Source organism: Platichthys flesus, chromosome 14 (assembly GCF_949316205.1).
Source record: "Platichthys flesus chromosome 14, fPlaFle2.1, whole genome shotgun sequence".
Taxonomy (NCBI): Eukaryota; Metazoa; Chordata; class Actinopteri; order Pleuronectiformes; family Pleuronectidae; genus Platichthys; species Platichthys flesus.
In genome coordinates, this window is record NC_084958.1 from 24049487 (window position 1) to 24066831 (window position 17345).

The 17345-nt window shown below is 44.5% G+C and overlaps 2 protein-coding genes across 2 annotated transcripts; both read left to right on the forward strand.

The window, feature by feature from the left end:
- The first annotated feature begins 991 nt into the window (after positions 1 to 991).
- On the forward strand, positions 992 to 4685 carry ptmab (prothymosin alpha b). Its single transcript, XM_062404722.1, has 5 exons — positions 992 to 1864; positions 3508 to 3573; positions 3678 to 3762; positions 3847 to 3938; positions 4012 to 4685. Exons 1-5 carry the CDS (start codon positions 1820 to 1822, stop codon positions 4054 to 4056), a joined length of 333 nt encoding a protein of 110 aa, XP_062260706.1. The 5' UTR covers positions 992 to 1819; the 3' UTR covers positions 4057 to 4685.
- Positions 4686 to 11901: 7216 nt separating this feature from the next.
- LOC133968969 (verrucotoxin subunit beta-like) lies at positions 11902 to 17266 on the forward strand. The gene is given in 3 exon segments (XM_062405243.1): positions 11902 to 12007; positions 12697 to 13743; positions 13746 to 17266. Coding segments are annotated over 3 exon segments (3009 nt in total). The 5' UTR covers positions 11902 to 11907; the 3' UTR covers positions 15608 to 17266.
- The last annotated feature ends 79 nt before the right edge of the window (positions 17267 to 17345 follow it).

Below are 17345 nucleotides of genomic sequence, written 5' to 3' on the forward strand. Positions count from 1 at the left end.
ATCAGCGGGTAACAGGCACTCAGGTCGGGTCCCGGGGTTAAGGACCTGTCTTGGTTGATATTATCCTTCAATGGTGCAAATTCCTAAACAAATCTAGAGTTAATCTAATTATTTCCAACCAATTGACACACATGAACCTGGGGCTTGAGGGGCCCCTCCGGCTCTGGGGCCCTGCGGGGAGCCCACGGCTCTGACCAGCTGGGGATCGGACCTCTGTGGTCGGCGCTGGCCCATGAGGCTGATAGATGAGAGTCCATAACCAGAACTGGAGCCGAGCTGGACCAGTTCCCCGAGCTGCTCTGAACCAGCACTGTGACCACATGAGGCTCCTCCTGTGATTCTTATGCACTTGATATGTGAGGATGAAAAATATGGATCAGCTGCTGCTGCTTCTTAATACTCTGGATCCAGACTGGTGCTGCCACGGGAAACTGGTTTTCCACCTAAATCACAGTTTGGTAAATGCTGCTGCCATGATCCAGGTGTGCAGTGAGGAGCTTCTCTATCAGAATCAACGTTAGGGTTCAGTGAGAGGGATTGAGTGACGTGTGAACATAGACCAGTTCACCGGATCACTGGTTCCACACCGGAACATGTCCTGCAAGACACAAACATCTGAAACCTGCAGACACAACACCTCTCCAGACTCTGGGTTTCACACGAACTGACTTAGATCCTCACGTACAGAGAGAGCAGATCATAATAAATATAATATTAATAACTTAGTGATGCTCCGTCCCTGCCGACACCTGACGCTCCGCTCCAGTCCGGGTCCACGATCCGGACCCGCCGTTTGCAGGGAGCCGACGGAGCCCAGTTTGAACTGACAGACGTCGGCGGAGACCAATCAGCGCCCGCCGTGCGCCTTAACCGTGTTTAATCCACTCATCAGACCAATCAGAGTCGTCCTCGGCGGCTGCTTGCGTCATCAGAGCAGAATGTGAACGTGCGCTGCGCGTTACCGGAGCTCACTGCGCTCCCATCCCCCAACCGGAGCGCTGTCCGCCGCTTTGTCCCCGCTCATGTCCCGGTTCATGTCCCGCTTGTAAAAGACATGTGTTCTAACCCCGGTAAGGAACATACGTGTGTGTCACAACGCGTCACTCCATGAGCACCTCCACCGTCTCATCGCATGTCAGTGGCGTCGCACAGCTTCTTCTCCGCGGGCTCGAGCACTGGACCAGCGGGCTGCACCGTCACACGCAGCACCGGGGGTTCGAGCTCCGGCTCATGAGTTTTTACGTGAAAAGTGAAGTGCGTACATCGAGGGGAAGGAGTGAGATTCAAACATGGACGCCTGGAGGTGGAGGAGGAGGAGGAGGGCAGACATGGCGGCGATGATCCGAGTCTCAGCCGCTGGAGACATTTTAGCTGACTCCTCTGCTCGGGGGGCGGGGCTCCTCCACCGCACGTCAATCAATCAAAGTGACAGTTCGTCAAACCGCGCGCGGCTCGGTGCGAACTCGACTCTCTCGGTTCCCCGCGGCTGGTGGGAGCGGGGAGGAGCGGGGGGCACCGGCCCGGCCCCGCTGGTCTGACCGGGGACCAGATCTTTGTTTCTGTAGGAAAGGATGAGGAGCAGCGGCGAGGAGGAGGAGGAGGGGGCGTGGCTCCGGCTGTGGAAACCGTCCATTGTTCCACTCCGACGCGCCAAAGACTACACCTCTGTGGAGCCCGCAGCCAATCAGCGGCCGCCCACCTCCTCGACGCCCCGCCCCGCAGCCTATATTAAGGTGTCGGCCCGGAGCAGCGCGAGCCAGTGGCACAATAAGCAGGAGCGCGCAGAGCGAGAACCTCCTCATCAGAACATCACGGAACAATGGCCGACACCAAACTCGACTCCGGCTCCGACCTCTCTGTCAAGGTAAGCCGCCCGTCACCCGTTGCACCCGGAGCCCCGGCGCCCTCCCCGATAGTCCTCCTCCACCGGCGCGTCCGACAGAGTTGGAGGGGACTATGGAGGAGGACTATCGGACAGATCCGGTGTTTACGTCTTTTTCTCCGAACTGATGGAGAACATGAGCAGAATAACGCGGGGAAGGAGGAGGGCTCCGCTTCGTTGTTTGTCCAGCGGCTGCGGAGCACCGGAGGTCCGGACCCTGCGGAGCACCGAGCTCCGGTGCTCCGCAGGGTCCGGACCTCCGGTGCTCCGGTGCTCCGCGGCTCTCTGCGCGGAACTGACGCGCATTATTCGCGCACTTCTTCCACAACTTGCGGAGCTGCTGCTTAACGCGAATTAAGTGCGAGGTTAAATCCCCGCGACCCGCGGCGGAGAACCGGGCTCATAGTGAGTCGGTCGGTACCGGGCAGCGGGGGAGTGGGATCTCCGCGGGGAAGTTGCTCCGTTTGAATGGAGGCTCGGTGCGTAACAGCAGATTCCACTTGGAGGCTCCACTCCTCCTCCGGGCTGCCGCTCCGGTCCGACCCGGTTTGTTTACCGACTCTGGGAGGTCGGTGCTCCTGCTCGTTCAGCCTCCGTTTACCGGAGAGTCTCCGAGCGGGTCTCCGTGTTGGAGCGGGTCTGTGGGCGCGTTCACGTGCGGGGACAAGTTTTCTTTCTGTTGAGTGAAACACTGCGCGTGTGTGTGTGTGTGTGTGTGTGTGTGTCCGGGCTGTGCAGATCTCCTGTGCTCCTCTGTTTGGGACTTGTTTCGGGTCCCGCGGTGGGGGGGGGGGTAGCTCCGCAGGAGAACACTTCCAGATCAGATGATCATCAGGGTGCTTCCAGGAGCGGAGGAGGAGGTGCGGGGGGAGAAGTTGGGGCCAGGTGTCTGCCGTTAATCCGCGGAGCCGCTATTTATAGTTGTGGAGCGTTTTTACGCACAGTGGGTGCGCGGGTTCGAGTCCTGCCCCCGGACGCGGATCCTGGTCCACAGGTTGTGATGAGTAACTGATCAATACCGGTACCTGCGCTGCTGGCGCCGAGCGGACCACGACCGACCGGACCGGGGGCCGGTAACCGAATCGAGTCGGTTTCGTCGGAGGGATTTAAAAAAGCCCCGGGGGGTTTGAGCCCGTGCTTTTGCCGTATTTTCGCTTTTCGTGCAGCTGCTCCTCGGCTGCCATGTGTCGTCTTCTATTGTCTCAGGCTCCGTTACAACGTGCGGCTGCCGCGCGCGTCGCGCTCGCCGCCTCCGCCTCCTTATCACCCCCCCTGCCTCCTCCTCCTCCCCTCCCTCCCTCCGGCGCCCTCCTGTGTTATTTTAAACCGAGCGGTGCATCCTGGGTATTGCAGTGCGTCTCCCGGGCGTGTCTGGTGACATATGTCGGTAGAGGCAACCCGCGGAAGACTACAATACCCAGGGTGCCCCGGGGCACACATCAGAGTATCAGATTACAACACATTAGAGAGGATGGAGTGGGAGGAGGTGGGGGAGGGGGGATCTGCAGCCATGGTGTTTAAATGGGAAGGTTTCATTCTGCCTGCAGCTCCCACAATGCACTGCGTGTAACTAGGCCATAGGGAAGCAGCAGCCTGAATGTTGTTCTGGTTTCTGTCTCCACCAGGACCTGAAGGAGAAGAAGCTGGTGGAGGAGAAGGAGAATGGCAAAGATGCTGCCACCAACGGGAAGGTGAGTCTCCTCCACCCTGTTCCTCCTGGAGCTCCTCCTGGAGCCTCCTGGAGCCTCCGCACTTTATGAGAGACCACTTTCTAAAAGGTTGTTGTTGTGTTCAGGAGAAGGAGGAGAATGGTGAACCTGAGCTAGATGATGAAGAGGATGAGGAGGTGGACGAGGAAGACGAGGAAGATGATGTAGAAGGTGAGGAAATATTTTTTGTTTTACATTTTTCACTCAGATTTTCTTCAAGTTGTCGTCAACCTCTTGATTCGGTTCATCCTGCAGGTGACGAGGAAGACGAGGAGGACGATGAAGACGAGGCTGAGGGCGGCACAAAGCGGGCAGCAGAGGACGACGATGATGAAGATGATGATGAGGTGAGGCGAGGACTCACACGGCGCTCCTGAATCAGGCCACGAGTTCCCAGCTGAACTCTTTTCTGTTTTTCAGGATGACGTCGAGACCAAGAAGCAGAAAACAGACGATGACGACTGATGCGTTTCCGACTTCCTGCTGAACACCTCCCAGGTTCTTGACCTCTGGCTGTTTAGAGGTCACAGGTCGAGGGGCTGGACGACGCATTTAAAGGAAAATAATAATAAAAAATTCCAACATGGTCATTAGCAAGTAGAGTTCAACAAGCACCCACCACGTCCCAGTCGAGCCTCCCATCAAAGCTGCACATTTTCTAGAAGAACCACATCGACGCAGAAATCAGGCTTAACAACAACAACAACATGAAAGAAGAATTTGTTTGTATTTTTATTTACATTTTATATTTTTGTACATATTGTTAGGAAGGGGGGTCAGTTTCTCTCTCGGCAGCGACCTCGTCAGACCAAATCGGTGCTTCTTAAACGATAAGATTTTACTTGGTTACGAAACCTCGACCGATTTGTAAGAAGCTAAACACGTGACAGAAACCTCTTAAGCCGTTGAACTCAGAGCATTCCAGTAAATTTAATGTATGTACTTTAGCTGTACCATAACTAGTTTGTATGGGGGGGGTAAGGCCAAAGAGAAGAGCCTCTTTTCTTTTCCTTTTGTTTTATGACGGCCTGTTTTGATGTATGTGTGAAGTTTGTTGTTTGACAATAAACCGGACTTTTATTTTGTGAGTTGTATTCTGCATGTCAGCTCACTTTTGTTCTTCTTGAGTGGAGCTTCCTTTGTGGAGCGTCTTTGGAAGGGGTCAGAGGTCACAGGGCTGCAGCCTGGGGTCGGGCCCTTCAGCATCGGGGGTGTGAACCGGTTCCTTTGAAGAAGCCGCAGCTCAAACATGAAAGAAACTTAAAACTCTTCATCAGTTAATAAAGACTGACTTCAACTAAATTGAAAATCTGATCAGTAAAAAATTGACTAATATTTAAAATAAACTAAAATTTAGTAAACTAGACAATGAGGCGCAGGCAGCATGCTACTGCTTGTTGAGTACTTTTACATAGATTACTTTGATACTAAAAGTACTTTATAGACTGTTTTCTGTATTTACTGTTTTAGTTCTTCCATTGGTGCGAGTAGCAGTGTTGGATTATCACCAAATAAATCTACTCCGGTACTGATACTCCAGTATTTCTATAATAAACATATTTTAGCCATCTGAAGATTTTGTTTTAACTACGAACACAACTGGAAGTTTGTCTCATTGAAAATACAACTTGTGTTAAAGCAACACAATTAAAATTCACATGTGTTGTCATCTTTACCTCTAAGGCCCAATTTACTGATGATACTGACATATTTGTATAACTAGTGTTTAAAAGGCAATATTTTTGGTTGTATTCTAATTTGTTGTTAGAGTTATAATACTGGTACTATATGAGTTGGTACATTTACTGAACCACAGCTTGTAGGTTATCAGTCTATAATTTGCGAGAACAAAGATATTTCCACCTGAAATCTTTCAGTTGAGTCTGAAAATATAAAGATGATAAAATCCCTTCCTGTCTCAACCATAGACTGTAAATGGTCTCAACTCAAACCGTTCCCCGGTGGCTCAGCGCCCCCGTGAGTCCAAACTATGAACTACACACTGACTGTGAATAGGAGAAAATCCCATTTATATAAATTTATTCAAAAATAAATACAGATATAGATAGATAGATAGATGAATACTATATTAATCTCGTGGAAAATTTAGGTCATTCAGTAGCTTATACACTTATACACCTCACCGACATACATACATAAATTACATATACATAGGGAGAGCATATTACAGATACAGGAATGGGGCTGACCCTATGGTACAGAATGCAATGATGTGATTGTGTCAGTGTCCAGTAGGAAAGTTTCTTTTTGTTGCTGGAGTAGATAGTACCAAAAAATATATATCTAAAAACAAAAACAAAATATATATAAGAATATAAGAATATGTAAGTGGTAAACCTAACAACAGCTGGTGTGTTAACAGCCCCCCCCCCAACTCCTCCTCCCATCATCCCCTTTTTATCCACTCACAGAGGAGGGTAATTAAGTACAAACTAAAACTCTGCTGTAATAGTATTTTTACTTAATTACTTCCACCATGGAAATATTCCACCATGTTTATTTATGGTTACGAAGACAATGAATTCCTGTAACTGTAACTAAACAAAGTACTGATACTGAGGTACTGTTACTAAACGAAGTACTGTAACTAAACAAAGTACTGATACTGAGGTACTCTAACTAAACGAAGTTCTGTAACTAAACGAAGTACTGTAACTAAACAAAGTACTGTTACTGAGGTACTGTACCTAAACAAAGTGCTGTAACTAAACAAAGTACTGATACTGAGGTACTGTAACTAAACGAAGTACTGTAAGTAAACAAAGTACTGTTACTGAGGTACTTTAACTAAACGAAGTATTGTAACTAAACGAAGTACTGTTACTAAACAAAGTACTGTTACTGAGGTAATGTAACTAAACGAAGTATTGTAACTAAACAAAGTACTGTTACTGAGGTACTGTAACTAAACAAAGTGCTGTAACTAAACAAAGTACTGATACTGAGGTACTGTAACTAAATGAAGTGCTGTAACTAAACAAAGTACTGATACTGAGGTACTGTAAATAAACGAAGGGCTGTAACTAAACAAAGTACTGTTACTGAGGTACTGTAACTAAACGAAGTATTGTAACTAAACAAAGTATTGATTCTGAGGTACTGTAACTAAACAAAGTACTGTGACTGTGATAATGTGACCTGTAGAAGCAGGTGGTGTCTGATGCAGTGTGTGTGAGCGGCCACTGGAGGGCGGCAGTGTCCAGGTTTTACTCCTGCCCAGGTGGTCCTCAGGGGCCGGTATTTCAAAATGATCCGACAGGATTAATCCACCTGGACTGGATTAAATCCTGATCAGATCCTAAAAACGGGTATTTCAAAGCAAATCTGATCCTGAAGATTCAGATTCAGATTTGGCAATCCAATCCTGCCTTTGATCCGGATTAAAAGCTGCTGTTGAGTATTTCAAAACTTAAGTGGGAAATCTGGATCAGTTTGATCCTAAAAATCAGGATCACCCTGATCCCACCTCAGAGGTGGATTTGAGGGAGATTACATGTTAAGATTTGAACAGTTGAAGTGTAACTGCTCCCAAAGTTCTTTGTTTAATACAACTAAGCTTCACTGCTGTTTGATCAATGTTTATTTCCTTTTCACGTTCCTTTTTTTTTTCTGCAAACATGCACGCTGTTCACTGCAATGCTTTAACGAATCGGCGTCAGAAGTGCAACACAGAATAAACATTACACTACTGCGTGTAAGTGACATTACAAACTCCAATTAACAAGGAATTATGATTCTTTCAACTTTGTGCTGATTTACATAATTGGTTAACTCAATATAATGATTGCCTTTCATCTAGTCTGAGGACGCATCAACACTGGCTAAGATTATACTTTAATTCAGAGACAATAGTTGAGCTAGCTTCTCCTTTTTCTGTAAAATGTTGGCTCCATTTCCTGTTTCCTGTCTGTGATCCAGGGGGCGGGACGGATTTGGACATCCCAATCTGCCGGTATCAGGATCACTCTGATCCAATCCAGCAAAGTTTTGAAATACCGGGATATATCAGGTTGATCCGTGGCTGATCCGTGGTTATCCGGATCATTCTGATCCGGATTACAAGTTTTGAAATACCGGCCCCTGGAATCTCCTCCATGTTCTGGAGATTATGCTGGGAGACACATCAAATCTCCTTGCAACGGCACGCATTGGATGTGCCATCCTGGAGGAGTTGGACAATCTGTGCAACTTCTGTAGGGTTAAGAAATCGCCTCATGCTCCCAGCAGAGATAATGACTCTAGCTAAAGCCAACACTAATGGAAAACCAGTCGAAGTGATCAAGAGGGAGAAACTTGAAATGGCCTCCACATGCAAAACCACTCCTATTTTAGGGGTCGTCTCATTGTTGCCCCTCTAGTGCACCTGTTGTTAATTCCATCAACACCAATGCAGATGAAACTGATTAACAACCCCCTCTGCTACTTAACTGACCAGATAATTATCAAAAAAGTGCAATTGAATTCATGCCATACCCTGATAAAAAAGTGTTCCTTTAATTTTTTTGAGCAGTGTATATAGGAAGATTGGTTCTGCCCATGACTCGATGTATAATGACGTCAAATAGGATCTCTGACCAGATAAGGAAGATTCCTTCTGTACTTCATCCATTAGCAGGCCAGAGATCATTCCAAAAAGGGAGAGGGCTAACGAGAATCATTTGGGATAGTATTTCAAAAGTCTGAGAATAAGGTGCCATACATTTAAACATGTCATTCTGGTTTATACCCATGTTAAAGCGATCTATTAGCTAAATATACGACACAAGCATTAACAACAATCTCCTAAACATGAAAACAAGCTAGGGATGAGTGTATAAAAAGAGAATTAATCAATTACTGGATGAGATCAAAAATAATATTTAAACATAACTAAACCAACTCTTCCTAGAGCAGCAACAGTAATGTTTACCTCAGAATAAATCTATATGAACGTAGCAATATCTCATCAGAAAGTGTTGCAGTGGAGCTTGCCACGGGGCTCTCCAACACACAGCCAGAGAGAATTAGTCGTTTCCACATTATTTATTAGTCATCACACACGTGATCAAACATATAAACTTATCACACACAAGCTTTGTAGCTTCACTCCGGCTCTTCTCAGGTTCCTCCTTCTCTGAGTCTCTGAGGCGCCCTGAGGGAGCGAAGACGCTGCCTTTTTAAAGTGTGAGGACCAATCAGCTAACAGCTCTCACCTGCGCTGATTGATCCTCTGCAGGGCAGGTGAGGGTTCTCTCCCAGCCCCCTCACCTCCACAGAAAAAAAATCTAAAATGTCAATACAATAACAAATACTGTTTAGCAAAATTTACAAGAATTTACCACGTTCTAATTTTACAAAGTACAAGCTGAACAGGAAGGCTTCATACAGACAGCTTACGCTACAACAATTTGCTGTTAGCTGAACCGTTAGCTTAACCTGCGGACTGTGGTTGTATACAAAATACAGTGAGACTGCAGTCAAAGTAGCGGAAAACATGGCTTTTGTCCATGTTGTTGACCGGCCATTAGCCTAGTCTCATATGCTTTTACCTGGAAAGGTTGTATTCTGGTTACACTGACCAGCGTAGTTGTCATTAACTCGAACCTTATCTTTACTTCCCTGAGTTCCCAGCCTCTCTACCACGGCCTACCTGCTCTGCTGCACCCCGCCCTCAGTCAGATTCTAAGTCATAATTATGAGATACACATTTTTTTGTCTTCATGCAAGTGGTGGAAATGGGCTTCCATACAATAGACATGTGAGCAGCCCTTGCAGATAAGTGCGTGCGTGTCTGATTGTGTGTGTGTGTGTGTGTACTAGATGATGTCTCTTTCACTTCTCCTGATTCTGGTAAACGTCTCATTTATTGTAAATTGGTTCAGCAAATTGTTTGGTGTTTCTATCTTTCTATCAGATGTAAAGATACTGACTGTAAATTTTAATATAATGTGATTATAAGAATGAATCACAGTTTGGAATTTTAAAGCAGTGATTCACTTTCTTTTACTTTTTCCTTTGCATCAGTTATTTATCCATAATTTGGGACTTTGCAGTATTTATCAGTCATGTGAGGTTTAATTTCACTTTCAGAATTGCAGGATTCTGGGAAATGGTGTGACTTCCAGTGAAGACCTCGTCTCTGTGCTCATAGAAAAACTGAAAGTAGTTTACGTTTGATTCAGAGATGAAGAGGAAGAGAAGACAACTCACTTCAACATGCAACGGAACCACAGGAAGTTCTCCGGAGACTTGTTCTCATGAAAATGTGTAAACTTGTGAAGATGTTGAGTTTTGATCTGATTAGAAAAATAAGTTTATAAAGTCTAACAGGTTTGTCTCTACATTCCCCAAAATCGTGTGCAGCAGAGAGCGTAAGTGGGGAAGATGACGAGGGAGACGATGAGATGTTTTGGAACATGGGGATAAAAAGCCTGAGGAGGTTTTTTCACTGTTTGGAATGTAATGACGACGAAAAGTTTGACGATGACAAAGGACGTCGCTTGGGTTCCAGCGTTGGCGGTCCTCGCAGGGCCTATTCTGGTCCCTGTTGTGGCTGCTACTCCGGTTCCTGCCCCACATCTGGGGCTGAGGTTGGAGAACTTGTCCTCTGCCCCTGGGCGGCCATGGGGCCGTCCACCCAAGACTTTGTCCATGTCCCGGACTCCCTCCTCTGGTTCCCCCCTCCTCCCTCCCTTCTCGGTTTTGTTTTTTGGAATCCGGCCCTTGGGGGGGAGGTGTGTGGGGGGGGGGGGGTTCTGTTTTTAATCAGATCAAAAGTCAACATCTTCGCATGTTGACATATTTTCATGAGAAAAAGTCTCGAGAGAACTTCCTGTGGTTTCGTTGCATGTTCAAGTGAGTTGTCTTCTCTTCCTCTTCATTTCTGAATCAAACTGAAACTACTTGTTCCTTTTTTTTCCTGAGCACAGAGGGGAAGTCTCTACTGGAAGTCAAACCATTTCCCAGAAACCTGCAAGTCCGAAGGTGAAATTAAAACTCACACGACTTTGATCAATAGTGCAAAGTATATTATGTTTAAATTTACAGTCAGTATCTCTACGTCTGATCAAAAGATAGAAACAATTTACTGAACCAATCTACAATAAATGAGACGTTCAGAATCACCTGAAGTGAAAGAGACATTATCTAGTACACACACTCTCTCTCTCTCTCTCTCTCTCTCTCTCTCTCTCTCTATGCAGACCATGGTTCTTGTCAGCTGCTCAGGAATAAACGTGTTGGGGAGTGTTTTGCTGGGTGAAGACATAAAGACTGGAACTGAAGCTCTGAGGCAGAGCAGCAGTTTCCTGTCCACTGTAAGTACACTCTCTCTCTCTCTCTCTCTCTCTCTCTCTTCAAGAGAAATTCAATAATTAATTTCTTGTTTTTTTACTTATGTTGTGTTGTTACTTATTGTTCTGCATTGTCTTAATATTAGTCTGTATACATTGTGTATATATATATATACATGAAAAGAAGCCCTGCAGCCTATAAGCACAGCTGCATTTGTTTTCCATGTAAAATTAAAGATCTTGTTTCAATTTTACACTTTTTAAGAAGAAGAATGAAAAATTACAAACTCAACATGATACAAAAACATTTCTTTCTAAAAACGTGCATCAAACTAAGCATAAGATTAAGACTTGAATGCATTTAAGACACAGTGACAGATTATTGCTTTAAATTGAGATTGTTGAATTTAAGACTTTTTAAAACTCCATGAAAACGTGAAGAATAAAATACAAATTAACTATTTACACATGTGTCTAATCCCAGCTGCATTAGGAGATAATGTGGTTTAATCTCGTTCTGCTGGATTAATATGTTAATGATTCGTTTGGATTTCTCACATCAGCTGACGATGATCATCTGATTCCTCTGTCATTGTTCATTGGCTGCTCCGGAATTAATGTGTGATTTAAAACAACACATTTGTAGTAACACAACACTGATATATTGATAACCTCCACCTGTCTGTTGGTTTGTGTGTTTGGGTTTTATTGGATCGAACTTTGGACCATTTTCACAGTTTAATCGATGGATCGTCATGAAATCAATTATAGACATATTAAATATATAGACATATTTAGAGGACCTATATTGATGAGTGTGTTTCATTTGATCCAAATAAAAAACAGGATCTATTTAATGCTGGTTCTGACATATGAGCTCTTGTAGGTTCTGGTTAGAATTCTTTAAATTGTCTGTAAATATTAACTGAGTAAAGGTCAATCTTATATTTAATGAATACAGTGAAGCCTGTTTGTGTTTCAACAGTTTGGATGTTTTGTCTGATTCCTCTAGTCTCGACTGAAAATGAATCCTGAGTCCAGCAGAACGATGGAGATGGCAGCACTCGGCCGGCCTTTCAGCCTCGGGATGCTGTACGACTGCCGCCAAGATTCTCTCATCCCTGGTAAAGATTCACACGTTACCAGATGTGATTGTATTCTGCCATTTTGGGTTTTTAAATCAATACTTAGAAGGGGAAATAAGTGTCCAACCACATTTCAAAATGAAAAACTGTGGACTTACTTATCAGCCCCAAACCAGCAGTGCAAATTAAAGGGTCTCTGTTGTACGACAGAGAATCAGGGACATGTCGAAGTAAAGGAAAGAAGAGTTTTCATAATATTACCTCACATGTCACTTGGCAGATGCTTTTATCCAAATTAATGTGATGGAAATCTGTAATTACAAGGGGCTGGAACACTATATTTGTCTTTGTGTTTTTAATAAGGGACTTTCTGCAGAAAGGATCAACACAGAGAGTCACTAGGATCTCAGAGTGAAGATGGAGAACAGTCAAATGCAAGGATCTTATTTAGAAGGACTAAGGCTATCTCTCATATCCAGTCAACACTGGTTCTGTAAGCGCAGGAGAGAGAGGAATCTAAACACAGACATCTGATTTACATATGTTTCCTTTGGATATAAGAAGACATTCAGTTCCTTTGGGAGTAAATAAGTGATAAATTCAGTATAAACAGTTCAGGTCATAAAGTATTTGGACATGTTGTATATGTAAGTAGATAAAGGTCATAAAACATACTTTTATATCTGTGTATAAAAGGTAGTTTAACCTCACATCCTCTTTGTTGGCAGGACTGACTCTCTGGAACCCCGATGATCTCGAAAAAGATACGAGACAAAGACCAAAACCTAACAGCCATTTTGAGATAGTTAAATCTGAATCAATTGAGGATAAATCTTCAGCACTAAAGGTTGAAGCTTCTCTGAAAGCAAGTTTCTTGGGTGGACTGGTTGAGGTGGGGGGATCGGCCAAATACCTGAATGATCGTAAGACATCCAGAAATCAGGCCAGAGTAACACTGAAGTATGAAACTACCACTAAGTTCCAGGAACTGTCCATGAAACATCTCGGAAGAGGCAACATGAAACATCCGGAAGTTTTTGACAAAGGAATGGCAACACATGTAGTCACAGCTATTCTTTATGGAGCACAAGCCTTCTTTGTGTTTGATCGTGAGATGTCAGAAAGAGAAGATCATCAGGACGTTCAAGGCAACTTGAAAGTGGCGATCAAGAAGCTCCCATGCATCTCTATAGAGGGAGAAGGTTCCCTGAACATGGAAGACAAAGATAAGGCAAATGTTGAGAAGTTTTCTTGCAAGTTCCACGGAGACTTTTCTCTTGAAAAGAATCCTGTGTCCTTTCAGGATGCCGTACAGGTCTATCAAAGCCTGCCAAAACTACTGGGATCCAATGGGGAAAAAGCAGTTCCAGTGAAAGTCTGGCTGTTGCCATTGACAAGTTTAGATTCTACTGCTGCTCAACTTGTTCGTCAGATAAGTGTAGGACTAGTTCAGGAAGCACAGACAGTCCTGGAGGACTTCAGTGAGCTGGAAATGAGGTGCAACGATGCCATGAAAACAACAACAGCACAGCAGTTTCCTCAGATTGGCAAAAAACTTAGAAGTTTTAAAGACATGTGCTCAAAGTTCAAACTAGAGTTACAACGAGATTTATCATTGAAACTTCCATCTATACGAGGAGGAGGCGAAGAGGAGGCTGTGCTTGCAGAGATACTGATGAAGAGACACTCATCTCCGTTCAACAGCAAAAACCTGACTGAGTGGATGGACTGTAAAGAGAGAGAAATCTACACATTAAGATCTTTCACCGACACAATGAAAAACACAAGATTGTTCCATCTCAAAATCATCTGTACAAGGAAACTCTCTATACAAAGCATGCTGTGTGTTTTGTTTTCACCTCAGTGGGAGACCCTGAGTCGTTCCTCTCAGCCTCATCAAACTATTCACTATCAGAACCAACCAAACCAGACGAGCCTCAAGGTCAGCAGCAGTGGTTCACCTCACAAGACATTGCAAATAAAATGAGGAAACAAGCAAAGCTCTTCAGTGATTTTGCAGAAGCCAACAAAGAGAACAAGAACATAAAGTTCCTCATGGTGGGTTTGACCAATGAGACACAGAAAGGTTCCAGCATCTACCTTTATGAAGACGGCTTCTCCGTAAATGAGAACTTTGAACCACCTTCAAAGCCTGAAAGTGTCAAAGCAAGTGACATAAACCACAACAGTGTGACCCTGAAGATCTCTCCACCCAGATCTGGAACCGTGAACATCACGTCCTACTCTGTTGAGTACTGTGTCCATGGAGAGGCTGGATGGCAACAGAAGACGGCGTCAAAGGATGGAGAAGTCACAGTGAGCGACCTGAGTCCTGACACAGAGTACGTGTTCAGATGCAGAGCTGTCACCTCAGTAGGTGTTGGACCAGTCAACGAGGTCAGTGGAACCATTAGAACTCGGCCCTGCAGCCCTCCTGGAGAACCTCGAGTTGAACCAAACTCAAGTGAGATAACCGTTAGCTGGCAGAGACCTGCTGAGCTTGGACAAGATGTCCACGTTCTGAGATACATCGTGGAGTACGCCCAAGCAGACAATGTGGTGAAAGCAGAAGATCTCCAGTGGAACCGAACAATGTCAGGAGCTGAAGAGGTGATCATATCAGAGCTTCGGTCAGAGACAGAGTATGTTGTCAGGGTCACATGTGACTGTGGTGGAGCTGGCAGAAGCAAGGAAAGCATCTCTGTGAACGTCTGCACAAAGAATGTTAAACCTCTCACAGAGTTCCTCACTCATACGAGCGTAAGAATAAGTTCTGAGGCCCTGTCAGTTTACAAACTGTCACTGAATGAGGAGGACATTGATATACGAGGCTGCCGGATGTTTAACTTTGGCAAAACAAGCATGAAGAGAAATCGCACCATGATTATTTTTGGAGAGTCTGGATCAGGAAAGTCCACTTTGATAAATGGAATGATCAACTACATTGTAGGTGTAGAGTGGGACGACAACTTCAGATTTAAATTAATAGTCCAGGATCATTCAAGGTCAGAAGCTGAAAGCCAGACCCCTCAAGTCACTGTGTACAAACTGAACCATCAGGAGGGGTTTCAAATCCCCTTCTCTCTGACCATTGTGGATATTCCAGAAGATATAGAAGACATAGAAAAAGACAAGTTGATCGTAGAGCAGCTTCGTAATCTCTTCTTTGCTGAGGGGGGTGTCAGTGAAATCGATGCTGTGTGTTTCGTAGCTCCAGCTTCTTTAGCACGACTCACACCAACACAGACACACATGTTTGACTCAGTGCTCTCCATCTTCGGCAAAGACGTTACAAAAAACATCTGGATTCTGGTGACATTTGCAGACAGCCAACTTTCAACAGTTCTAGAGGCGATCAACGAGGCGGGTGTCCCGTGTCCGAAAACCAAAGATGGACTACCGGTTCACTTCAAGTTCAATAACTCACCGTGGTTTGCCCAAAACAAATCGTGTGCAGCAGAGAGCGGGAGTGAGGAAGATGATGAGGGAGTCTTCGATAAGATGTTTTGGAACATGGGGATAAAAAGCATGAGGAAGTTTTTCACTGCTTTGAATGAAATGCTGACAAAAAACTTGACGAAGACAATTCTTCGAGACATATGGAAAAGCCAATTCTGGGATCCATTGCAGAGAACATAGACTTGCTCATAGAAGCAAGTACTGATATGTTGCCCCCTAGTGTTCAATGCAAGTGCATTACACATGCAACCACAGAGGATGGTCCTCCAGGTGCTGAACCACATGTATGAACCAATGGGCACATGCTCTGTGTGATGCAGCTATCCACATGTTAGCCCAATGTGCCGATTCACATTTTCATTAAGAAACACTAGCTACTTGATGCACTTATTGTAAGCTGCTTTGGATAAAAGCGTCAGCTAAACAAAATGTAATGTTATATACTATAACACAGTGCATACGGTCTGTCAAGAATCCGATGTAGAGTTTCACATTGTCAACCACTTCCTTGCTAACATTAAAATTTGAATGAAAGTATCAATGCACCTGGACAAAGTTGTTCAGAAGTAAAATGACCTTAATGAAATTAAGCTAGCAGGGTAACGTTAGCTGTGTAGAATCATTCTTGTTGAGTCAGTAACGTTCTAAAATATCACGCTCACTGTTGAAACAGTTCACGTCAACATTTAGCGTTAGGATTCCAAACTTATCCGCTGCTTCCCAGGTTAAACAAATGTTCCCATCGTACCTCACGGTCTCATCATAGCTAATCAGCTAAATATATTGTTTAACCTAGAAACTTGGTCGCAGGTCGCTACAGATTCAAACTGTCTGTTGTCTCTTCAACTAGTGAAACAAAGGATTCCTCAGATTCCCTGAGTTTACAGCTTGATCCCGGCACTCCGACTTTATTCTGTTGAACCACGTCTGAACTTCCCACCGCGACAATGTCATCCAGACAAAATGGCCGCCATGTCTGTATGACATGAAGTGGATCAAAATGAACGCATAATATTCTAAAGTGAAGCCACTGTGAAAGGGCCTGAAAATCAGATCTATAAAGTATCTGTCTCTCTCGCTGTCCATCCAGACCAATCAGCTCGTTGCTCCCTCACTGCTAAACACTCATCTGAATCACGACTGTTTCCTGTCCTGGCTCCTAAACACTGGAACCAGCTCCTCATCGACATCCGGACATCAGAAAGCTGCCGATCATCTTCCGCTGCAAACTAAAAACACACTCTTCAGACTTTACCTTCAATAACATTTTAAAACTAACAAGTTGGCAGCACTTAAATTCTTACTTATAGCACTTTGTAGTTTTGCTTTTTTTGAAGAAATTGTTCTTTCTTGATTCTTGTTGCTCTGGGTTTGTTCCCTCATGGTTGATGCACTTATTGTGAATCTTTGGATAAAAGTGTCAGCTAAATTAAATGTAATCACTCACACCTGTTATGAGGAAATCAGACATTTTATTGTCCTGTGATTGTTGCCATTTATTACCTGAAGATTAATAAATGTCACGTTGTGACATGTTGTCGTCTGATGTGTCACGATGTCATGTCCCCGATGAGGGACGGAAGAAGATCCTGAAACTGGGACATGTGGATTTTGAAAGAGTTTATTACATACGATTTAATGCTGTTGTGTGAAGTCACCATATATATATATAAACTTTATTTGTGATGGAGTTCTAATTATTTGGTGTCATTTCCCCTGGGGATGAATTCACAGTAGTTTCCAACACACATGAACGTGAGGAATGTTGAAATATTCTACTAACTTTATACATATCTTTAAACCTGCTGTATGAATAAACTTTGATTTGACGATTTGAAATCTGCTCCACTTTATACGCTGTTGATTTTAAAGTAGTTCAGCTTAAGGTCCAGCAGAGGGGGCTGCTGTACAACGAAGA